The following is a 25,461-nucleotide window of genomic DNA, read 5'->3' as shown; positions in this document are numbered from 1 at the left end:
ATGCAATTGTAGATCAGTTCCATCTACCATATATGCTCTTCAGTTGGTCCACAATAGGCTTTGACATTATGTGCATGCTCCGAGGTGCTGTACAACATGTATTTAACCTGGAATTCAATACAAAGAAGAGAAGAAGAGCAGCAACAACAACAACATGCCATGCGAATCTCAAGACAGTGCTCCCTAAATTCCGTCAGTATGTGGACTTTGCAAGGAGAGGGGCGAACGCGCGTGATCTTGTTTACACAAACAAGTGTACTGACTGGCACATGTTCAGGGATGCTGCAACATATGGTGATTCTACCAACTTGGAGGAATACACAGCATTAGTGACCAGCTACATCAGCAAGTGCATTGATGATGTCACTTTCTCCAAGACCATCACCACACGCTCCAACCAGAAGCCGTGGATGACTGCGGATGTGCGCACGCTGCTGAGGTCCCGAGACTCCGCCTTCAGAGCAGGCGATAAGGCAGCCCTAAGAACAGCTAGGGCCAAACTGTCACGGGCAATTAGAGAGGCAAAGCGCGCACACACCCAGAGAATCCACAGTCACTTCCAGGACAGCGGTGACACGCGGCGCATGTGGCAGGGCATCCAGGCCATCACCAACTACAGGACAACATCAGTTGCCTGTGACAAAGATGCCTCCCTTCCAGATGCGCTGAACGACTTCTATGCTCGGTTTGAAGTGCAGAACGACGTGGTGGCGAGGAAGACCACCCCTCCTCCCAACCACGAGGTGCTCTGTCTTACCACGGCAGATGTGAGGAAAACTCTACGTAGAGTCAACCCACGGAAGGCTGCTGGACCAGACAACATTCCTGGCAGTGTGCTCAGAGGATGTGCAGACCAGCTAGCAGATGTTCTTACTGACATCTTCAACATCTCTCTGAGCAGCGCCGTCGTTCCAACGTGCTTCAAGGCCACCACCATCATCCCCATGCCAAAGAAGTCTTCAGTGTCCTGCCTCAACGACTACCGTCCCGTCGCACTTACACCCATCATCATGAAGTGCTTCGAGAGGCTCGTCATGAGGCACATTAAGACCCAGCTGCCCCCTCACTAGACCCACTACAGTTTGCGTGATCGTCCAAACCGCTCAACGGACGATGCCATCGCCACAACCCTCCATCTGGCCCTCACCCACCTAGACAATAAGGACTCATACGTTCGAATGCTGTTCATAGATTTCAGCTCAGCATTCAACACAATCATTCCCCAGCACCTGATTGGAAAGCTGAACCTGCTGGGCCTGGACACCTCCCTCTGCAACTGGATCCTGGACTTCCTGACTGGGAGACCTCAGTCAGTCCGGATCGGGAACAGCATCTCCACCACCACCACACTGAGCACTGGGGCCCCCAGGGCTGTGTGCTCAGTCCACTGCTGTTCACTCTGCTGACTCACGACTGTGCAGCAATGCACAGCTCGAACCACATCGTCAAGTTCGCCGATGACACGACCGTGGTGGGTCTCATCAGCAAGAACGACGAGTCAGCATACAGAGAGGAGGTGCAGCGGCTGACGAACTGGTGTAGAGCCAACAACCTGTCCCTGAATGTCGACAAAACAAAAGAGATGGTTGTTGACTTTAGGAGAGCACAAGGTGAACACACTCCGCTGAACATCGACGGCTCCCTGTGGAGATCGTCAAGAGCACCAAATTCCTTGGTGTTCACCTGGCGGAGAACCTCACCTGGTCCCTCAACACCAGCTCTATCACCAAGAAAGCCCAGAAGCGTCTCTACTTTCTTCGAAGGCTGAGGAAAGCACATCTCCCACCCCCCATCCTCACTACATTCTATAGAGGGACTATTAAGAGCATCCTGAGCAGCTGTATCACTGCCTGGTTTGGGACTTGCACCGTTTCGGACCGCAAAGCCCTGCAGAGGATAGTGAGGACAGCTGAGAAGATCATTGGGGTCTCATTGGGGTCTCTCTTCCCTCCATCAAAGACATTTACAAAAAACACTGTATCCGCAAAGCAACCAGCATTGTGGACGACCCCACACACCCCTCACACAAACTCTTTACCCTCCTGCCATCTGGCAAGAGGTACCGAAGCATTCGGGCCCTCACGGCCAGACTGTGTAACAGCTTCTTCCCCCAAGCCATCAGACTCCTCAATACTCAGAGACTGGTTTGACACACACACACACACACACACACACACACACACGTGTCCTGAGTTGCACTTTAATTACTGTCACTTTATAACTGTCTGCTACCTCAATAACTGCTATGTGCATAGAACACTATCTCATAGTATGTTATGTTTAAGTTTTTAGAAACTGTCATCTTTTTGCACTACTGAGTACTGGTCGGCGCTGCACTGTGTCTATTGTCCTGTCCATTGTCAGTAATTTGTTGTACTGTCCCGTACTTTGCACATGTTTGCATGTGCACTTTATATAGGTATATATAGGTATGTTATATAGGTATTTTATTTCGTTGTGTTGTCTCACGTGGTCCTGTGTTGGTCCTTTGTTGTTTTTATTTAGCACCATGGTCCTGGAGGAACGTTGTCTCGTTTTGCTGTGTACTGTACTAACTGTATATGGTTGAAACGACAATAAAAACCACTTGACTTGACTTGATGTTTCATTTAGAAGTAATCATCCCTATGCCCTATTCCCTTAAGTCTTTACCATCTACTTTTTAGAGCTTTGGAAAGCTGAAAGGTGTGGGACTTAAACAATATTCATTAGGAACTCCCCTTATTTTACTGAAAATTCAGTTTGAAGCGATCTTACAGCTTGGCTACAATTATTGTTCTCCCTTCGAAGTGCCCTTTGGAAGCTGATTTATCCAGTTTGTAACACATAGACACATGATGAACTCTAGAATTGCTAATTTTATGATTACTCAGCAGTTTAAACCATTCACACCTGAGACCCATTGATGTGCCTCTAACTACTATTCTTTTGTCACCCAACATTAATATTTGCAGTAGCGATACATGTCTTTCTTTAATAAAGTATATAAATAACTTTTTGATGATCTTACATGGACTATTTTGTCACATTCCATAATAAAATACAATACAAGTGGGTACAAAATGCATACTGTGGCCAAGGTTAGCACGTTAGCATTAGCGCTATGAATGCATTATGCAAGCATTACAAATTACACATTATATACTGCATAGATATTTCAGTTATCATCAACTGGTTATAAAGGCTTACTGATACCATATGGATATCATGTGAGTAGATGAACTGACAGCTAAATAAATGCATTACACCTAAGTAATACATTAATAAACTACAACAGAAAAAATTAGCCTAGCAACAGAACAGTCATGGTAACTGTTTTAAGTCACATAACTGTACCATTTAGCCATTTTAACTAGGTGTTATGAAAAGAGAGAGATTGCAGTCATACAGGAGGCATAATGTTGCTGTGAACAACAGTCAAATATACAGATTATCAGTCATTATACAAAAATATTTGAATGCTAAGATTTTCCAATAAGAATAAGGGATTTCAGAGAGCTTTGTAATCTATTTTATACATCCTGTATAAAGTTTCAAGTCCTTTTGTGTGCCTTAGGTTGGACTCCACCAGCAGACTTTCACTCTAGTCTGCATTAACAGAAGACGGCACTTCCTTCTGGACACAGCAGATTCATCCCTGACTGTGTGAGTTATGGGTTATTTTGAGCCAGGCAGTTTCACTGAAGGGCATCCCCATGGGATTTTTTATTATGCATGTCTTTGATAAGAACATTTCTTCATGTCCTCTCTTCGCTGTACAGCTGGTTTCTGACTGTGCTGAAGACAGCTCTGGAAAACAGTTGCAGGAATCCTCCCTACCCCTCCGTTCTTACTGATGCCACCATGGAGAAACTTGCTCTCTCTAAGTTTGTGTGCCAAGAGACTCACTGTGAGGTAAATGGAGATCTATCAGCCTGAATAATTAATGGGTCTGGCAGACAGTGCCGCACTTTTTGATAATATCAATTCTTTGTGCTATGTCTTGTACTGCATTTGTATTTACAATTAAAGCATTTAACATGCTGATTCAGTTTAGAGATTCAATGGGGTTCAAAAGTCCACATGTGAATATGCTTAATACATTCTTTTTGTTCATTACAAATGATATTATCAGCACAACAATTTGAGTGAAAAATTGAACTGTGAAAATAACATGAATTTCAAAATTTGTGTATATCCCCCTTTTGCTTAAATGACAGCGTGCACTCCACAAGCTTGTTCAAAACCTCATGATTGATGTTCCACCAGCATGATTTGAGAATGTTCCAAAGAGCATCTTGTGTGCTTTAATTGAAGCGAGGAAATCTGACATAACATCGGGCCAGATGTAGGCATGGGCAGGGGTGGGCTGAGCCCACCCAATCAAACATTTGGAAAACATGTTTTTTAAAAAAGAATATTGATTTTTTTCCAATTTGTGCATTGGTTAAAAGCAATATGGGGGCAGGCTATGTGTTGCAAACATAAGGGGTGGGCTGTGGACTGCCCAATCAATCACAAAACAGCACCAGAAATGTCTAGTGTTTTTCTGTTTTTGTCATTGGCTGAAAGCAATGCACACCAGAGAGTCAAAGACATCACGCAAGTGAGAACGGTAATAATAGATATTTTTGTGCATTGCACATACTTTTAATGGCCATAAAGACACCTGGTGCTGTCTCAGTGAGCAGTGACAATGTGGCTGCTGCTAATGTACCACAGGCTCTCTTTTCAAATATCTCCCTCCCTGACTTCCTCTACATCAGCTCCCCAAAATTGCTCTGCGGGTGTTCGTGAAATATTGGACTTGAATGATAAAGTAGAGGTCTGTGCAGGATGGATTTCTCAGACCCGCTCCCACAAGAAATATGTAATATTTTGTCCTGCTCCCACTCACAAAAGCCCGCAGGTAGAGGTCTGCGCAAATTTTTTTTGTCCCACTCCTGTAAGATTCTGTCCCGCTGCGGGATCATAGGCTATTTTATTTTTAAAATTCCCCTCTGGAAAATTAAAAAACAGAAAGAGAGAGAGAGAAAAAACAAGTTTTGTTAACACTCTAACATTGCCAAATATCTGATTGAACTTTGGTTGGTTTACAAGTTTTGTATGTACATTTCTTTAATAAAGCGTTAACATCCATAGCACTTTCTGCTGCACAGAGCACAAGGAATAATTTGCCATTAACACTGCACCTGTAAACAATACATTTTTTTTGTTGCTCTTGTGCAATAAACGAATAACACAAATAACACAGTGTACTTAAATACATTTGAGGAACATCTATTTTATTTTTTTGATATTTATATTTTGCGGCAGTCCCGCAAATAATTTATTTTTCCCGCTATCGCACACACATCATCCTGCCCGCGCTTGCAATCGGCAATCAAATCTTGTCCCGCGCCGCACTGGGTCCCGTTGATTTCACGGCCAATATTAGCTGATAGTAACGTACGTGATCATGGCTGGATGCAGTGTTTTGCAGGACATGTGCTTCTGTTTGTTGTTAATTCTGTGTTGATGAGAGATGCTGTCTGACTCCTAGCGTCTTACATCTCTTATATACTATATATTTTTATGGCGCTGTGAATGTGATAGTTTCTTGTTTATTGTTTGTCATTGCTTTTTAAACTACTCAATTTTTGCCATGAAAATAACTTTTGGTGCTTACATGGCATTACCATCTATCTATCCATCCATCCATATTCCTGTATTCCCTAAATGGCTTTACACATATACAGTGCTGAGAAAATGTATTTGCCCTGATTTCTTCTATTTTTGTTTATTTTTCATACAAATTTTTTTTAGATCTTCATATGAGATCTAACATAAAACAAAGGCAACCTAAGTAAACACAAAATACAGTTTTCAAATATATATATATATATATATATACACATATACACATTTTTTATTGACGTGCAAACATGTTATCCAACAACTAAATCACCCATGTGAAAAACGAACTGCCCCCTTAAACTTAATAGCTGGTTTTGCCACCTTTTGCAGCAAAAACTGCAATCAGTCACTTCCGATATCTGGAGATCAGTCTTTCACAATGCTGTGGTGGAATATTGGCCCACTGTTCTTTGCAGGCCTGCTTTAGTTCAGCCACATTGGAAGGCTTTCAAGCATGAACTGCCCATTTAAGGTCCTGCCACAGCTTCTCAATCGGGTTCAAGTCAGGACTTTGTCTAGGCCACTCCAAAACTTTAATTTAGCTTCGGTTGAGCCATTCTGAGGTGGACTCCTATGCTTTGGATCATTGTCTTGCTGCATAATTCAGTTGTGCTTGAGCTTCAACTCATGGACAGATGATGGGATCCTTTAGGATTTTCAGGTAGAGAGCAGAACTCAATTTTTGCAAGTCACCCTGGCCCTGAAGCAACAAAGCATCCCCAAATCATTACACTACCACCAACATGCTTGACCGTAGGTATGATGTTCTTTTTAGGAATTCTGTGTTTGATTTCTGACAGACGTAACAGGAACCCTGTCTTCCAAACAGTTCCACTTCTGGCTCATCAGTCCACAGAACATTCTCTCAAAAGGTTTGAGGATAATCAAGGTGTTTTTTTTGGCAAAATTCAGACATGTATTTCTGGGTTAGCGGTGGTTTTCGCCTCACCACTCTTCCATGGATGGCATTTTTGGCCATGAAGTCATGAACAGTTACATTTAATGATGTGAGAGATGCCTGCAGTTCCTTGGATATTTTTCCTTGGCTGGATGAGTTGTTGCTGTGCTCTTAGAGGAATTTTGGAAGGTCGGCCAGACGGCCACTTCTGGGAAGTTCTACTGTGCCAAGTTTTCTCAATTTGGAGATAATAGCTCTCATTGTGGTTCTTCGGAATCCCAGTGCCTTTGAAATAGCTTTGTAATCCTTCCCAGATTAATGCATTTCAGTCACCTTTTTCCTCATCTTTTCTGGAATTTCTTTCAACCTTGGCATAGTGTGCTACTGGGTGAAACCTCATAACCATTTAGGTGCTAATTTGATTGAACAGGGTTTGCAGTAATCAGGCCTGGGTGTGTCTAGTCCAGCTGAACCCCATTATGAATTAAGCTTCATAAATTTGGGGATTTAGTAACTAAGGGGTCAAATGCTTTTTTTTTTTTTTTTTTTTACACAGGCCCAGTTGGTATTGAATAAAGTTTTTGCTTCAATAAATAACATTATCATTTAAAAACTGTATTTTGTGTTTACTCAGATATACAGAGATATATCAGAGATATACACAGGACTGTATTTTCACTAGTAAAAATATCAATACCCTTTACTATGCACTTTTCTTCTTTGATCCCTAGTCAACGATAGTACGGGGTTTCCTCCGGACCCCATATGCTACAGTGGGTGCCGCTGGATTTCGGACTTTGCTCAGAACTCTTTCCCATGCTTTTTGATCCATGGCAATGGCCTTGGCATCAGAGAGGGTGGATTGCTGGTTTTTCAGGCTTCAATTTGTTTTGACCATGTCTTTTTGAGCGCGGCTCTTTGAACTTTCCACTCTGTTGGACATTTTTGCCAGAGAAGCTGGTACGGTGTCCTGGTGATGCTCATTCTGCAGATGTGACGAACCATCTCCGTCTTCTTAGTTGGATCGCTTCCTCGACCATTAGCTGGAGGTCGCATCTATTTCGGATGGATTCATTTCAGATGTGGTCGTGGAGGGAGATACTAAGGATCTGCCACAGGCATCGCATTTGGAAGACCTCGAGCTTGTTTAGGTCTTGCTTCAGTAGAGTCTATGTTTCTGACCCAAATAGGAGAATTGGCAGGATCCGTATCCAGAAAAGGCATATTTTGGTCTTAACGGAGATGTTGGCCATTTTCCTGTATGAAACAAATGCTGCGGTTGCTTGTCCAATTCTGATGTGTACATCAGTTGAAGTTGCCACTTTCTTCAGCACGGATCCTAGGTACTTGAATTCCTGAACCTGTTCGATCTGGGCTCTGTTGAGGTGGAGATTGGCCGGCGACCCATCCGTTGTCAAAACTTTGGTCTTGTCTGCATTGATTTTGAGGCTTTACGGCTCAGCGATGCGGGTGATGCTAGAAGGAATGTCTGTAGGTTCGCGTCAGTATCAGAGAAGATCTCTTTACTACGCTACAAAGGCCATAATAATTAACTAACACTGAAACTGGGAAAAATGGCTTAAATTATCTCTGTGTATTTTGTAGTTACTGCAATTTCAAACAATTGTTTCTCTGAAGTTCAGCATATGAGACAAACTCGTCTGTCACCGGGCAGATCAGAAGAGACCTTGTTCAATCATAACTCTATTTTGTGTTTTGCCTTTGTAAGGCAAGTGTAATTGCTTATTACGTTTCTGTCAAACAGAAAGAATTGACATCATTTAATATTATATAATTACATTTTTAAGCAGTTCCCATCTGTTTCAAATTTTAGGTTCTAATCTTATGTTATTGATCTCCATTTAATATATTTCCTTCCAATCCATCCTTATTTTCCTCCTCGATATTATTTCTTTCCACTCCATCTTGCATTCGTGTGGACTCTGATTTGTCTTTGTAATTTACTTTAACTGTAATTATTCTATAACTTTAATTTATTTATTAGTAATGAGTAATGGAGTTAGTATACCTTGACAATTACGCCATGTTATGCCAAAATTAGTAGTCTGAGTAGTTCCCCCCCCCTCCCCATCCCAAATCTTAAATAAATTCAGTCCGATTGCATTAAAAACTTTATTAAAACTTTGTTTATTTCCAGGTCTAATAGATTTTTGATCCCTGATTTTTAATATTAACTCTTAAAAATAAAAAATCCCACTGTATATACATATTGAGAAAAGGTTTAACTGAATTATTAAATCACAAAGGGGTTTCACAAAAACTTTCTTTTTGCATCAAAACAAGAAGGCAATTATTCCCAATAATTTCTGTAATAAATTGAAATAAAGTACTTTTGCCATTTGTATTGTGATAAATAAAAAACACAGTACACTGGTTTCCATCCAACAATTTGTTATGTGCTTTTTGAAATTGCGCATAAGAAATCCTGAATGGAAACGCTTGATATGCGAATAAACTTTCTAAATTCGCATAAAATGTAATTTACTAGTGGAGGTGGGTTATCTATTGTTGTACTATAGATATATGGAGAATGGTGCATTGCAGCTATATCAGCCCACATTAAATCAGATATTACACTTATTCTGAGGGGTGTCGTTGATGCATTTAATAAAATTAGATACTTGCTCCAATTTAGCAAATTTCCCCAAAGCAGGAAAAGGTAATTCAGCTGCTCTATCATGAAAAGGCTGCTCCCTCATGATTATGCGCATTACGTTGTGGATGGAAATGCTCAACAATTTGTGTTTTCTTAAGCTGAATTTTAAAAAAGCTAAACGTTTGGGATGGAAACCCAGCATATGACAAATAGAATTATCAGGAAGAGTCTAACATAATCACCATGGTTATTTGAATGAAACATTACTCAGTGAATGGTTAAAAATGGCTTTTAAAGATCTTTTGAATGTAATGCATCAGGGTTATTTATTATTTAATGATTACTATATTAAAACAATGTGACTTGGCTCCTGATACCCCTGACTTTGTGTTTACTGTGTCTTTGTAGTTGTCAGAGGTGAGTATTCGTCTGTATTCTCTGGTTCACTGGGAGGATCCAATGGATGTGTCGGTGGCTTCACCTACATCTCCGTCAGGCTCAAGATCCAGGAGCACAAAAGAGGGTGCACTCTTTTACCAGTCCGGGAGCTCCTATCTGGGGAAGCAAGTGTGGAAAAGCTGTTACTTGGTGCTCAGGTACAAAACGCCTTTTAAAGGGATAGTTAACCCAAAAATGAAAATTCTCCCATCATTTACTCACCCTTATTCCATCCCAGATGTGAATGAATTTCTTTCTTCAGGGGCTTTCTTGTCATTGGGGCGGCAGTAGCTCAGTTGGTAGAGCGTGTTGGCCCCAAATCGCAGGGTTGGTGGTTTGAATCCCGGCCCACAGGACTCCACATGCCGAAGTGTCCTTGGGCAAGACACTGAACCCAAGTTGCTCCCAGTAGCAGGCTAGGTGTATGAATGTCACAGTGTAAAGTGCTTTGAATACTGTTAAGGTTAAAAAGGCGCTATATAAGTGCAGACCATTTATCATTCAGCACAAAACATTTGAAGAAATATATTTTGGCTCAGTAGGTTTTTAAAATACAAGTGGATGGTGATCAGACCTTTTGAAGCTCCAAAAATCACAGAGAGGTCAGCATAAACGTCATCCATACGACACCAGTGGTTAAATTAATGTCTTCTAAAGCTCATCAATCTCTTTTGGTGTGAAAAAGATAAATGTTTAAGTACTTTTGAACTATAAATCGTCGCTTCCTGTCAGCAGCTGTATGCGCATTCACGTCACGAGAGGGTTCACGCGGTGTCTCGTGGCGTATTTGCGTTGGCATGTTACTAGGGCTGGGCGATTATGTAAAGCATATTTTTATCAATAATCGCCATAAAAATATTGCAAAATCCGATTATATCATCAACCTCCCTACTGAGGGAATATTTTTGCTTTTGATTTTACTTTAATAATTCATTTATTGAAACACAAATTTTTTTAAGAAATTATATTTCTAATTCAAATTGCACTTTCAATGAATTGAAAAAGCAATTAAAATAATGACGTGATCAAAAAATAAATAAAATAAAAATATATATATATACGTATAAACTCAGCAAAAAAGAAAAGGTCCTCTCACTTTCAACTGCTTTTATTTTCAGCAAACTTAACGTGTGTAAATATTTGTATTAATATGAAAAGATTCCACAACTAAGACATAAACTGGTCAAAATCAAAAGTAACAGTCAGGTATCTGGTGTGGCCACCAGCTGGATCAAGTACTGCAGTGCATCTCCTCATGGACTGCACCAGATTTGCCAGTTCTTGCTGTGAGATGTTACCCCACTCTTCCACCAAGGCACTTGCAAGTTCTCTGACATTTCTGGGGGGAATGTCCCTAGCCCTCACCCTCCGATCCAACAGGTCTCAGATGTGCTCAATGGGATTGAGATCTGGGCTCTTCGCTGTCCATGGCAGAACACTGACATTCCTGTCTTGCAGGAAATCACGCACAGAACGAGCAGTTAGGGCTGGGCGATATGGCCACAATTTTTATCACGATAATCTTTTTCAGATTGATCGATATCAATATTTATCATGATATAATTTACACATTTTCTTTTTTTTTTTTATTTCAAAGTTGATGGAAGAAAATACAAAATAAATTCAAGATAGTCTCCACAAAACTGCACAGGGGGTCCAGAGACGGCCAAAGCAGTGGGGTCTGCGGGATCTTTTACCAATTTTACCATCTTTTACCATTTATCAATTGAAAATGAATGTTAAAAAATCATCTGTTTGTTCTGAAGCATACTTTGTTGGAATATTTTTACATTAAAATTAATTAATTTTTATATTTCTTTAGATTCAGATAGCCATGTATGGGGCATAGAAGCCCTTGTGACTGTGGAATGATGCTGAAATTGTGGGTTCGGGGTGTCCCGAGAGAAAATGTAGAAAACGTTTTTAAAAAAAGTTAAAAAACATATTTCATTAAAGCGAGAGATTAGTCTACCAACTAGTAATTTTTGTCTTTATCCATTCCAGACATCTAATTAATTTTCACGAAATTAGAACCGAAATCGATTTATTTATTATTGAAGCTCCTCCTTATCAGTTATAAACAGAGCTGCTCTTCTGGGTATGTTGCACATGCGTCAGTTCTCGCAGGAACATGCCAACACAATTACATCAAACACGCATACCGCTGCTGACCACAATTTATCGTTAAAAAGTACTTAAATATTGATATTTTTCACACCAAAAGCATTTGTTGACAGTAATTTAAACTCTGGAGTCGTAAGGATGACATTTATGCTGTGTGTCTTTTTGATTTTTTTTTTTTTGAGCTTTCAAGTGTCTGATCACCTTCCACTTGCATTTTAAGGACCTACTGTGTAACAAATATTCTATTTTTCTTCAAATGCGTTCAGCAGAAGAGAGAAAGTCATGAACATCTGGGATGGCATAAGGGTGAGTAAATGATGAGAGAATTTTCATTTTTGGGTGAACTAATCCTTTAAACTAGTCGACAGTGTTTCAACAAGCTGTTGGTGTACTGAATAATAATCTGCTGTGTACCTTGCAGCAATGGAATCCTCTATCAGTATGCTGAGAGAACAGATGTTACGCCTTTGATGTCTGTTACCATGGGGTAAGCTCAAATTTTTGTACCATTTTCCTTTTAGTAATATTTATGAAAGAACTACACATTTTCACTCTTCACAACATAATATATAGAATAAGACCAAAAGAAAGTAGACACCCATTCTAAATAATGGGTTCAAATTCTTTTGAATGCAATAATTTCTAGAGAATTGTGTGCTACAAATGTTGTGGCAACAGTTTGAGGATGGCCCTTTTCTGTTCCAGAAAGACACAAAGCTTAACTGGTCTGCACAAACAAAATCAGTGCCTGAACTAATTGATGCTCATGTCTGAACATGCAGATTTACTCTGTATAACATGAGGAAGGTCAGACCCTTCCTATCTTTGAGCATGCTACACATCAGACACTATACAACTCCTTGTCCAGGCTCTTTTTGAGTCTAGATTGGACTACTGCAGTGCTCTTCTAGCAGGACTTCCTGCATGTGTTGTCAAACCTCTGCAGTTGATCCAGAACACAGCAGCGTCACGCCTCTCTTCATCAAACTGCACTGGCTGCCTATGGTTGCTTGCGTCAAGTTCAAGGCATTAATGCTCGCTTACAGATCAACCACTGGCTCCACACCCCCTATCTTCACTCAAATATGCTCATATCTTGTTTAAAGTGTAGTATGTAAGATACAGAAACCCTTGTTATTAATGACACCTGTGGCCGTTAAGTGAACTGCAACAGCTACCTGTTGCTCGTAATCATGAGCACACACTCCAAAGGGACGTGCGTAATCATGAGCACACACTCCAAAGGGACGCGCGTAAGCATCGGCCAAAACAACAATGACGTAACGTACAAAGAGACAACGTGATTCACTGGCATCATGCTGACAGATGAGGTAGCATAATTAAAATTACACAGTTATGATTGTTTTTCTACAAACTTTGAGACTGTATATTATATTTGACTCTCCAGTACTGGAACAGTGCTAAAACAAAGTGTGGATCTAGGTCTGACTATGCGAGACAGTAGTACTTTGCTTGATACATTGACTGCATTTATACGAGAGCCTATGTCACCATTAGCTAGCTAGCTAGCCAGCTTTATCAATAGCTGTTAGCTAAATTTGGTGGATGATGACAGTTGCTGTTTATAAAATGGACTGTACATTTTAAATATGTTGACATAATTCAGTATTGATGTGATTCCATCACAACTGTCATTTTGATATATCAATGCGCTGTTGTTTTATAATAATAGAATATATATATTTTCTGTATAACAAAGTTACGTTACACTAATGAATGGGTCTTTTTGCATTATCTTAAACATTGTCTAGCATTCATTTCATGTGTTATTGTAGTTTACATAGTTGAATAATTAAAGATTAACATTGTTTATGACAGTTACTGTGCAGGCAAGATCAAGTTAGCTAAAATTACAAAGATCAATCCTTATGGTATTATATTTCACATGCTTTGCAGTTATGTAAGCTTAACTGTCTAATAAGAAGAATTCAGGGTCGGTTTTGATCCCCAAAATGCCCTGCCGATGTTCACTCTAGTTTTCACTCGGCCCCGATCACGTATCAACTTAGCCAGACTGGATTCAGTAGGTTTAAAAAAAAAAATAAATAAATGTTTTGGCTTACTCTGAGTTTGTGTAATAGTTGGTGTTGGGCTGGGAGCCGGACATTTGCTGTATTCCATCTCTAAGAAAATGTTACCTAGTGTTGCAGTTTGTTGTCGCTGTTGAATAGCGGAAGAGAAGCTGAGGCAGGGCTCTCGGGAGTGCGCATAAATGTCACAACCTTTGGATTTTCCCGGCAAAAGCGACCCGCTCCCTTCGCATGAAAATCAGTCTACAGGCTTTAATAGGCAACCTAGGAAGTCCGGGAAGGACTCGTTTTGTAATTTGCATTACAAGCCATTCACTCATTGGCAAAAAAAAAGGCAAATATTACATGATTGGCAAATTGTTACATGTTGTACCTTTTTAAACAGATGTCATTCACAAATCTTAAGAAAATAGAGCATTTTCTTCCCATCAAGCGCTCCTCTAATATCTTCCTCTGTAGCATGTATTCTATCAGCCAGAATCAAAACTTCAGGATCGGGAACAAATGTTCCTCTCATTAACAAATGAAGTAGTCGATCCAGGCTGTTTAAACTGTCCAGAGATGGATCCACATGAGCATGTGAGTGCAACTTCAAGGCTGCGTCCGAAACCAGGAAAATGCTGCCTCCGGAGGCTGTATATGGAGGTACGATGAAAATAAGGTGCTTTCCAAACTGTTCGGAGACCAGTTTCATTAAGTGTTCAATTCATTCAAAACAAATGACAGTTAAACCATTAACTGATAAGGCAGCAAGTCAGCTGCCTACGTTTTCGGATGCAGACCAAGGTAAAAGTGCTTCACGTGTGCTATAAGTAAATGTCTTATTCACTATCACTGTATTGATTCTGTATTTTTGGATTAAATGCGATTGCTAACGTGGACATGCCATTGCTGAACTACTGTGTGTACTGTTATTTCCTTCTTCCTAATATATTAACAATTTCTTAATTTTCATCAGTAAATTACTAAAATTACTCAAATTTGATGATTAAAGAGAAATCTGAAGAAACTGCTATCTACCATTTAAAATACAATATTTTTGTTTTGTGTGAAATTGAATAAATATACTGCTAAATAAGAGCTATATTACATTTTGTGATATATTGGCATTGTATTGGTCTAGCGGCCTGCTCTCTGGATATTGGTATCGACATTGGCCATTACATTTACATTTATGCATTTGGCAGATGCTTTTATCCAAAGCGACTTGCAGTGCACTTATTACAGGGACAATCCCCCCGGAGAAACCTGGAGTTAAGTGCCTTGCTCAAGGACACTATGGTAGTGGCTGTCGGGATCGAACCAGTGACCTTCTGAGTAACAGTTATGTGCTTTAGCCCACTACGCCACCACCACTCCATTAGAAAAACCATATCGGTTGACCACTACTCTGAAAGTAAATGTTCAACATACACATATGGGTGTCGTGTTCTGGTGTCCACATACTTTTGGCCATATTGTGTATATCCCTTTAAAGACCACCGTGAACTTGAGTGTGAGAAGCAAACCTTAAATGTGAAAACTTTTAGTTTTAAATTTTGTCAATTCTTGTAAAAAGAAATATTTTTATGTTGTTTTTGTGTCATAGGAGTGAGCACTGTGGAGGTTGCAGGCGATCAAACAGCTTGGAGAAGCCACACGCATTTCAGATGATCCTGACGGAACATCCTCCATTAGAGCTCAGCGCAGAGAATGAACAGGAAATGGCTGACTGGATGCAGCTGCTTTGCCAGTTTGCCTCTAAAGGGGTGAGCACTCATAGGGGTGATTAAGCTCATATACTCTATTTTTTTCAAGATGCAATTACCTTGAACGTCTTGCTTAATATTCTCCTGAATGGTCACATTTTAAGACTTTTTTTTTTTTACCCACATTTCCCTATTAGATTTCCCCAAATCTACTGTCATTTCTGAGCTGTTGGTGTCTGGGCAAAATGTGTGAGTGTGTATGAGATACTTCTATAGCTTCCATGACACTGACAATGTGTTGTCATTCCTCACCAATTTCTGAAACTCTCGCAGTCTCCTCTCTCTTTGCATTTTGATCAGAAAAAAGCTTGTTGTCTTAGTCTACCCTAACCAAAATTATGCACAATTGTCCACATGCTGAGCATATTTTAAGGTATAGTTCACCCAAAATGGATTTACTCAACCTCATGTTGTTCCAGACTTGTATGACTTTTATCCTTCTGTGGAACACAGGAGAATGTTAGCCTCAGTCACCATTAACTTTTTCATTGCACATTTTTTCATACAAAGTAAGTGGTAAGTCTAGCATTCTGCATACATTTAGATTTTGGATGAATTTTTGCTTTGATATTTTTTTTTTTATACATCTCTACATTTTGTGCCTCTCAGGTTATTCCACAAGGAGTGGCCCCTGCACCCTGTATCCCATGCTGCCTTGTGCTCACAGACAGGAAGTTGCTGACATGTCACCAGGATTGCCAGACTAGTTTTTTCCGTTCTTTAGGAGAAGTTGATCTGAACGATGTCACAGCTGTTTGCCTGGAGGAGGATAAAGAATACTGTGTCATTGTAAGACCTTGTGCAGACTGCAGAGTGTCAGATTTGCTAGTCAACAGATGTTTGTAATTTCAGAGTTACAAATAAAATTGCATTTAGAGTGTTCCTCATATTTGTTTTTCTTAGGATATAGGAAATGCTTGCTTGTCATGATAGTTTTATGAATCTAAAATCTGTTGTGATTAAACTGATTGGCACCATGCTTGATATTTATTTATCAATTTTATTTATTTTTTGGATGTGCACTCAAACCTTTTGTGTCTTTGCAGGAGTTTGTAGAAGATCGTGCTCAGTTTCTCCCTCCGTGGGTTCTATATTTCAGTGGATGTGAGGAGAGAGATCGATTGCTAGCAGAATTGAATCAAGCTTGGACTGCTGTCTTCCAGGTTAAAATAAACCATTTTTTTATAAGCTAGCAGATCATCAAATATGAATACCATATCTGTGGTTTCATACTTAGCATAGACTCAAAAATAACTCTTTGGCTAAACTTAATTCAATAATGGACAGTGGTTCCGCGTGTTTTTAAAATTAGTTTTCTTAAATTAAAAGTACCATGTTATCTCAGCCTAAATACGTAAAGTAGAGGGAAACTAATTGAATTGAGTAAACCCATCTAAGTTACACATGTTAAATGAACTCAAATTAATCTCTTTAACTATTTTATCTACAGTGAATGCTAGCTTGCTAAATGTATTTTAATGGAAAACACTATGCTATGATTAGCATAGCAATTGCTCAGTGGGTAAAGCAATATTGAGCATTCTCAGCATGTACCTGCCCTCAAGCTATAAACTCAATCTCAAACATAATGGAAACTCTTCTAAATCTCGACACCGTAAAACACTACAAGTCTTCACCTTTACATACATCTTCCACAAAGACACATTATATAACACTTTATATATAACACAAAATTTCTCTCAATATTGATTGCCATTCAAAGCATGCTTGGAATTAGAAGTCCCCATTTTCAATTAACTAAACAAAAATAATTAATGTTGTCCCAACACAAATGGATTAAGTAAAGTGTGAAAGCATCAGAACAACTCAGTTAATTTTAAGTTAATTTGATTATATGAATTTGAGTAATATGAAAGCAGCATATTACTGTGTGGAAGCAGTATCATGCCAAAAAACGTTTAGTCATCGTTGCCATTGTAGAAATGTGATATTATCAGTCAGATAATTATTTTATGAGCAACTATTCATATTAATAGTCATCTGGTCATGTGATCTATACATGTTTGCCACCATGATGCAGCTTTTATTAGACCACTTTTGGTCTAATTAAATAATGTGAGTGTATGTCCTTTTAACATATTTTAGACTTTAATACAAAGTAATGTTTGTTTCTCTTGGGTTAAAAAGTTTTTAAATTAAGAAAAACAAATTACTGAATGCATCTTTAATTCTCAAAATGCATTGATCTATGTGTGTCTTTTGATCTAGGTGAGCCTAACTCGTAAGCCAGTGTCAGACCTGTCATTGCAGAAGCGGTGCGGGGAGGCGCTGGAGCTGATGAAGAGTGCCTGGCAGAGGAGTGACAGTATACACAGAGGCCGATCCGAGAGAGAGCCCTGGTGCTGACTACCTGTCAATCACCACATTGAGCCCACGATTGGATAGGTTAGGATGGGGAGGTCAGCTCTCCAGCAAAATTACTCTATGTAGGTATGAGCAGACCATGTGACATCTACAGCTCATAAAGAGGAGATATAGATACTAAATTGGAGGAAATTTTGAACGGTGTGGGCTTATGTGATATTTAACTAATGATGATGCATTACCTTGTTTACACTTGCCTTGCACAAATATTTAAAGAGCCCTGTTAGCTTTTGCTGTCACAAGTGGAGGCGTGCAACAGGAAAAAGAAAAAGCAATCATACATAATTGGAATATGTAGAGTATAAATACATATCTGCAACAAGTATACATTTTATTTTACCTTACCTGTCCTCCTTGTGTAAATTTGTCAATGTACAGACACTGCACATGTATATACAATCAGTCGAGGTACGTCTTGCTTTCTGAACACTTGTGTTCACTCCAGTTAACAAAGTGAAGGATTTTAGTTATGTATACTGTTTTGATACTTTCTAGCTGCTTTAAAATGATCATCCTTTTAAGTTGGCTTAAGTATTTAAAGCCATTCCCTGTTCCTTTCTTAGTGGTACATTTGAGGAAATATAAGACTTCAAGCTAAATACTGTAAAGTTTGTTTTAAGAATGTTGAGATGGATTTTAAAGAGAGTAAACTTGAGTATGTGAATACTTGTGAGACTGTAATGAATGGAAACAAATCCGAAGCACAATCTCAGGTATATTAAAGTTTGTTCTAGTCAACTGTGATATTAAATGATACATTGCTGGACCCTGATGGAATGCATTTGTTCGTTAGCAAATTCAAATGCGGTTGAAGGAAAAATATTTGTTATTATTATTATTTTATTTTATGCTGTGTGACTGTTAAAATTGAAATGACCTAATCAATTACAGTTGAAGTCAGACGTTTACATACACTTAGGTTGAAGTCATTAAAACAAATTTTTTAACCACTCCACAGATTTCATATTAGCAAACTATAGTTTTGGCAAGTTGTTTAGGACATTTACTTTGTGCTTGACTCGAGTACATTTTCCAACAATTGTTTACAGACATATTTTTTCACTTTGAATTGACTGTTTCACAATTCCAGGGAGTCTGAAGTTTACATACACTAAGTTAACTACCTTTTAAGCAGCTTGGAAAATTCCAGAAAATTATGTCAAGCCTAATTTAACTTCTGATAGGCTAATTGGAGTCAATTGGAGGTGGATGTATTTTAAGTTCTATCTTCAAACTTGGTGTCTCTTTGCTTGACATCATGGGAAAAACTAAATAAATCAGCCAAGAAAAATATTTGTGGACCTCCACAAGTCTGGTGGCTCAGTGGTGGCTCAGTGGTTGAGGCTCAGGGTTACTGACCAGAAGGTCAGGGGTTCAAGACCCAGCACCACCAAGATGCCACTGTTGGGCCCTTGAGCAAGGCCCTTAACTCCAGGTTGCTCCGGGGGGATTGTCCCTGTAATAAGTGCACTGTAAGTCGCTTTGGATAAAAGCGTCTGCCAAATGCATAAATGTAAATGTATCCTCGGGAGCAATTTCCAAATGCCTGAAGTTACCACGTTCATCTGTACAAACAAGAATAGACGCAAGAATAAACACCATGGGACCACACATCCATCATACAGCTCAGGAAGGAGACTCATTCTTTCTCCTAGAGATGAATGTAGTTTGGTGCGAAAAGTGCAAATCAATCCCAGAACAACAGCAAAGGACCTTGTAAAGATGCTGGAGGAAACAAATAGACTAGTATCTATATCCACAGTAAAAGGAGTCCTATATTGTCATAACCTGAAAGGCTGCTCATCAAGGAAGAAGCCACTGGTCCAAAACCACCATAAAAAAAGCCAAACTACAATTTGCAAGTGCAAGGGACAAATATCTTACTTTTAGGAGAAATGTCCTCTGGTCTAATTAAACTATTTTTACTGTTTGGCCATAATGACCATTGTTATGTTTGAAGGAAAAAGGGTAAGGCTTGCAAGCTGAAGAACACCATCCCAACCGTGAAGCATGGGGGTTGCAGCATCATGTTGTGGGGGTGTTTTGCTGCAGGAGGGACTGGTGCACATCACAAAATAGATGGCATCATGAGGAAGGAAAATGATGTGGATATATTGAAGCAAAATCTCAAGACATCAGCCAGGAAGTTACAGCTCAGTGTTACAGCTCAGTTGTAAATGGGTTTACCAAGTGGGCAATGACCCCAAGTATACATCCAAAGTTGTGGCAAAATGGCTTAAGTACAACAAAGTCAAGGTATTGAAGTGGCTATCACTGACCTCAATCCAATAGAAAATTTGTGGGCAGAACTGAAAAAGCATTTGCTAGCAAGGAGGCCTACAAACTTGACTCAGCATCAGCAGCATCTTATTGTGAGAAGCTTGTGGAAGGCTAAACAATTTAAAGGCAATGTTACCAAATACTAACAAAGTGTATGTAAACTTCTGACCCACTGGGAATTTGATGAAGGAAATAAAAGCTAAAATAAATAATTATCTCTACTATTATTCTGACATTTCACATTCTTAAAATTAAAAGTAGTGATCCTAACTGACCAAAGACAGGGAATATTTCTAAGATTAAATGTCAGGAATTGTGAGAAACTGAGTATGTAAACTTCTGACTTCAACTGTATGTTTTAACACTTAAATGTTACAGATACACTAAATGTTGCACGTGCATTGTTTCAAAGATGTGTTAATATGACAACAACTGTAAATTAAGGATTCTGTAAATGGGGAAAAGTATGAATAAACTATAATAGTTGCATTTTTAATACTTGCTGCCTATGACCTGATATTAACCATATTGCAAGATTAAGATGGTCACATGTAAGGCTCAGGATGTTCCAAAGGAGAACACAAGTTCACAGAAATTATCTGTGAGTCTCCCAAAACTGAGCCAAGAGCAATCTTAGTAGTAATTCTAAATTTAGTAAAACTAAATGGTGTAAAACAGGTGCACACATTATCTAGTTTACAGGGGAACTAAACAGCACAGTCTCAGTGGCACTTATCTAATGGCTGAACAATGTGAACGACCCCTCCTTAGTATACAGGTGAAACTCAAAAAATAGAATATCGTGCAAAAGTTCATTAATTTCAGTAATTCAACTTAAAAGGTGAAACTAATATATTATATAGACTTATTACAAGCAAAGTAAGATATTTCAAGCCTTTATTTGATATAATTTTGATGATTATGGCTTACAGCTTATGAAAACCCCAAATTCAGAATCTAACCTTATCAGTGTAAAGTTATATATAATATGATAACTTTGTTGTCCTGACGATGCAATCCTAGTAAACCCTGTGATCCTGTGAAGTGAAGTCACAATAAAATCATATAGAACAGAGATTCATTACACTAAAATCATGCTAACAGATACTTTTGAAACTGTATTTTTAACGTTTATGGACTGGCCCCATTCAATTCCGTTGTGAGTGCCTATCTGTAACCATTATTTTTGTTTTAATTAAGTGAGGGATGAGGGGTGACTGTGGCTCAGTTGGTAGAGCGGGTTAGCCACTAATCGCCACTTTTCTGAAACCATGGATTATACCACTAGAGTTGAATGGATTACTTTTATGCTACATTTATGTGCTTTTGGAGCTTCAAAGTTTAGGTCACTATTCAATAAAATTGTGAAAACCTACAGAGCTGCGATATTATAATCTCTGTGTTCTGCAGAAGAAAGTCATTCACATCTGGGGTTGCGTGAGTGTGAGTAAATGATGAGAGAACTTAACATTTTGGGTAAACTATTCATTTAAAATGATATAAGATAAAAGGTACCCACCAGTTTTGTTTTTCTTCCCTCATGAATTGTGGGCAATATCCTCAAATCAATTGCTTGTTTTTCTGTTGTGACTTGTTCTTTATTGGTATTTCAGTTAGTATGTCTCTAAACTACCAGTTCACAGTAGTTCCCTATCGAGAGGTCTCTCCTATTGCGTAAGTAGCTTACGCTATGGGAAAACTCTGTTTCTCGAGAAATATTGAAGTCTTTATGTAAAACGCATTGCAGCTGCACAGCAGACAGCGATGAGCGAGGCAGCTCGGTCATTGGCTGTGCCGCGGCAACTGCTCGAACCAATGACGGGGCGACGCGCCTCGCGTTCGCGTGCTCAGAGCCTGCCGAAATTAGCATAGGCAGGCTATATAATGGGCACCCCGTCATGCGAGTTCCTTTAGATTTAATCTCCTTCAGCGAAGACCTTCTCTTCGCTGGACCCTCCGGATTGTTGGAGTCTCTCGCCGCCGTTGACAAGCTTACAGCGGGACTGCTAAGAGGACGCCGGCGCCTTCAGCCGCCTTCGAAGCCTTCTGCTACGCCATCCGGCACGCATCACATATCCTTTACTGCAAGCGCTCGCCCCCGCGACGCTTTTAAAAGTAAAAGAGTAATTTTCCAAGGCATTGTTTCAAATGCCTTCAGCCTGCGCCTCGTGCAGAGGCCCTCTTCATGACGGAGATCGGCACATCATCTGCACTCGCTGCCTGGGTCTGGACCACGCAGAAGCTGCACTCATTCAGGGCGGATGCCCCGAATGCGACTCTTTGGGCCTCGCCGAGCTGCGCGCTCGCTTTGCCGTTTTCACCGCAAACGAGCCGGCTTCAACCGTGCTGCCACCTCCGTTCGAGCCGCGCAAGAAAAAGCGCCGCTCAGAGGCTGCCAGAGCACGCCGACTTCGGTGACGTCACGCCGGCCCAGTCCCCGTGCGCATCACCGCTACCAGAAATCTCCCCGCCGCCAGTCCATTTCACGAGAGCGGACCTGCACCCCTCCAACAAAGCGGTGGGTCTCGTCTCGTTCGGCACATCAGGGGACGACGATGGAAAGGATGACAGCCTCTCTCTTGACGCTGCATCCGATGACTGGCCGGGCTCGTTCGACCCCGCGCCATCGACATCAGCGGACACGAGCGCGGGCACCAGCATGGACTCGGAAATCGTCCGTATCCTGTCAAAAGCCGTGGAAGACCTCGGGCTCGACTGGTCTTCCCCGGAAGAACCCGCCCGCAGCCGGCTGGACGAGTGGTTCCTGCAGGGGCGCCGGCAGGCCCCCCGACAGAGACCCTCTCCTTTCTTCCCTGAGGTCCACAATGAGCTCACAAAGTCGTGGAAAGCCCCGCACTCTGCTCGCCTAAAGCCTTCTTTTTCTTCCTCGCTCTCCTCAGTAGACGGCGCGAGAGAAAGAGGCTACGAGGCAACTCCGCCCCTCGAGGAGACCGTGGCCAACCATCTATGCCCACCCTCCACCGCTGGATGGAAGGCCAGAGCTTCTCACCCCTCGAAGCCCTGCAGAACCACTTCAGCTGCAGCCGCCGGCCAAGCTGCGTCAGCGCTGCATTCGATGGCGGTCCTACAAGTTTTTCAGGCCAAACTCCTCCGCACCATGGACGAGTCTGGACCTGAACCCGAGGCTTTCAAGGACCTGCGCAGCGCTACGGACGTAGCCCTGCGAGCCACAAAGGCCACCGCCCAATCCATCGGCCGGGCCATGGCTAATTTGACCGTCCTTGAGCGCCATCTGTGGCTAATGCTAACGGAGATGAAGGACGCGGATAAGGCACCATTTCTTGACGCGCCTGTCACTCCAAGCGGCCTGTTCGGACCGGCGGTGAGAGAATTCACTGAGCGCTTCACTGAGGCTCGGAAGGATTCGCAAGCTATGCATCACTTCCTGCCCAAGCGCTCCAGCTCGTCTCAGAAACCACCCCAGCAGCAGCAGCGAGCCAGGGCAGAGCCGCCCGTCTCCCAGCCGAAGAGCAGACCTGAAAAGGACGCTCGACGCCGCTCGCGTTCCGCTGGCCGAAGAAAGCCGCACGAGCAACGAGGTCCTCGGCCCAGAATCACTCTGAACACGGAGCCTCGTAAGTCTTCCTAGCAACAGGAAGAAAAAGAGAGAGTACGTGTCTCACAAAAGCCGGACCGCTCTCTCTCAAACATCTAAAACATTACCCAGTCCCCTTACAGGCGGCTGGAAATGTCTATACAGCAGTCAATGGGCCAGTCATAAAACTCGCTCACCTGCAATCAAACGCCGTTTTTACGGCGACACACAGAAATCATGAAAAGAGTCATTTTCTGCCTGTGTCACTAAGGGTTCACATGTCCACACTAAAGTGCGCATTCCCACATATCAATACTGTCCAAACAGTGCCAAATACCTCCCCAGTTCAGGCTGGATGTCCCAAAAATGTAGATCCTGTGCCTATTGTCATGTATGCACCACTACACACAAGCACTGTTCCCACAGTTATAAACACTTCCCCAGTAAAAACGGGAAATACTATAAGTGTAGCGCGCGTGCCTGCTGTACTGCACGCACCCCTACACACAGCTACCCATACAGTCTCAAACAGCTCTCTATTTCATGCCGCAAGCATCACAGATGCAATGCGCGAGCAAAGAAACTCCCCGCTAAATGCGGAAAGCTTTATGAATGTGGCGCGCGTGCCTATTATGATGTATGCACCCCCACCCCAAAACACTGTTCATACAGTTTCAAGCATCTCTCCGACTCATGCTGTGAGCATCTCGGAGATAGCGCACGTGCCTGTACTCTCACACGCACCCCTGCACTCGGCACTCAATACGGCTGCTCAGCGCGCACCTGTGCCTCTGAGAGCCGTAGACTCTGTGTTAGCACAAAGCGATTTGCCGGTGGGGCCCATACGTCACTGCGACACGCCAGCATTCAGCCCATATCTGTGCGAGCAGAAGCCTGGGAAAAAATCCCTGACATGCCGAAATGGGTTTTGAACATAATAAAACACGGATACTCACTTCAGTTCGCTCGCAGACCACCCCGCTTTTCAGCGGTGGTCGAGACGAAAGTGAGAAAAGATGTGTCACATGTTCTACGCACCGAGGTGCTCAAACTGATAGAGAAGGGCGCTATAGAAACTGTTCCTCCCTCTTTGAGCGAGGCGGGTTTTTACAGCCGCTATTTTCTCGCCCCATCCTGGATCTCAGACATCTGAACAAAGCTTTAATGATTCGCTCGTTCAGAATGTTAACAACCAAACATATCCTCGCGCAAGTTCGCCCCGGGGATTGGTTTCTATCAGTGGATGTGAAAGACGCTTACTTTCACATTCCGATAGCGCCTCATCACAGGCCCTCTCTGAGATTCGCTTTCGAGGGATAGTCATACCAGTACACAGTACTACCATTCGGCCTATCATTGGCCCCCCCGTACATTCACGAAATGTATGGACGCGGCACTTTCCCCCCTGAGACAGCGGGGAGTGCCAATACTGAATTACCTCGACGATTGGCTAATCATAGCACAATCAGAGGACCAGTTAATGACGCACAGATCTTGGATTATCAGCCATCTAGAATGCCTGGGTCTGAGAATCAATTTTGCAAAGAGCGTGCTATCCCCCAGCCAGAATATCTCTTTTCTGGGAATAGTGCTAGACTCAGTGCAGATGACAGCGCGCCTCTCATCAGAGCGCGCGCTCTCTATTCGACGCCTTGCAACATCGTTCAGAACGGGCGCGCACGCCCCCGTCAAACGATTTCAAAGAATGC

The 25,461-nt window shown here is 41.4% G+C and overlaps 2 protein-coding genes across 3 annotated transcripts in view; both read left to right on the top strand.

Moving 5' to 3' along the window:
- The window catches only part of LOC127628776 (pleckstrin homology domain-containing family M member 2-like), a 35,364-nt gene extending 14,641 nt beyond the window's left edge, over window positions 1–20,723 (top strand). For both annotated transcript variants that reach the window (XM_052105653.1, XM_052105652.1), the window contains 8 exons: window positions 3,557–3,645; window positions 3,762–3,894; window positions 9,579–9,766; window positions 12,154–12,219; window positions 15,372–15,531; window positions 16,141–16,320; window positions 16,578–16,694; window positions 17,761–20,723. In XM_052105653.1, coding sequence (XP_051961613.1) covers window positions 3,557–3,645; window positions 3,762–3,894; window positions 9,579–9,766; window positions 12,154–12,219; window positions 15,372–15,531; window positions 16,141–16,320; window positions 16,578–16,694; window positions 17,761–17,898 — 1,071 coding nt within the window. In that variant the 3' untranslated portion in view covers window positions 17,899–20,723. The remainder of the gene's footprint in view (window positions 1–3,556; window positions 3,646–3,761; window positions 3,895–9,578; window positions 9,767–12,153; window positions 12,220–15,371; window positions 15,532–16,140; window positions 16,321–16,577; window positions 16,695–17,760) is intronic.
- The window catches only part of ano11 (anoctamin 11), a 43,106-nt gene continuing 35,596 nt past the window's right edge, over window positions 17,952–25,461 (top strand). The window contains exon 1 of the mRNA XM_052105654.1: window positions 17,952–17,978. The gene's annotated coding sequence lies outside the window, so the exon portion shown is untranslated. The remainder of the gene's footprint in view (window positions 17,979–25,461) is intronic.

This window comes from Xyrauchen texanus, chromosome 35 (genome assembly GCF_025860055.1).
Source record: "Xyrauchen texanus isolate HMW12.3.18 chromosome 35, RBS_HiC_50CHRs, whole genome shotgun sequence".
Classification (NCBI taxonomy): Eukaryota; Metazoa; Chordata; class Actinopteri; order Cypriniformes; family Catostomidae; genus Xyrauchen; species Xyrauchen texanus.
This window is presented reverse-complemented; position numbering and strand designations above follow the sequence as displayed.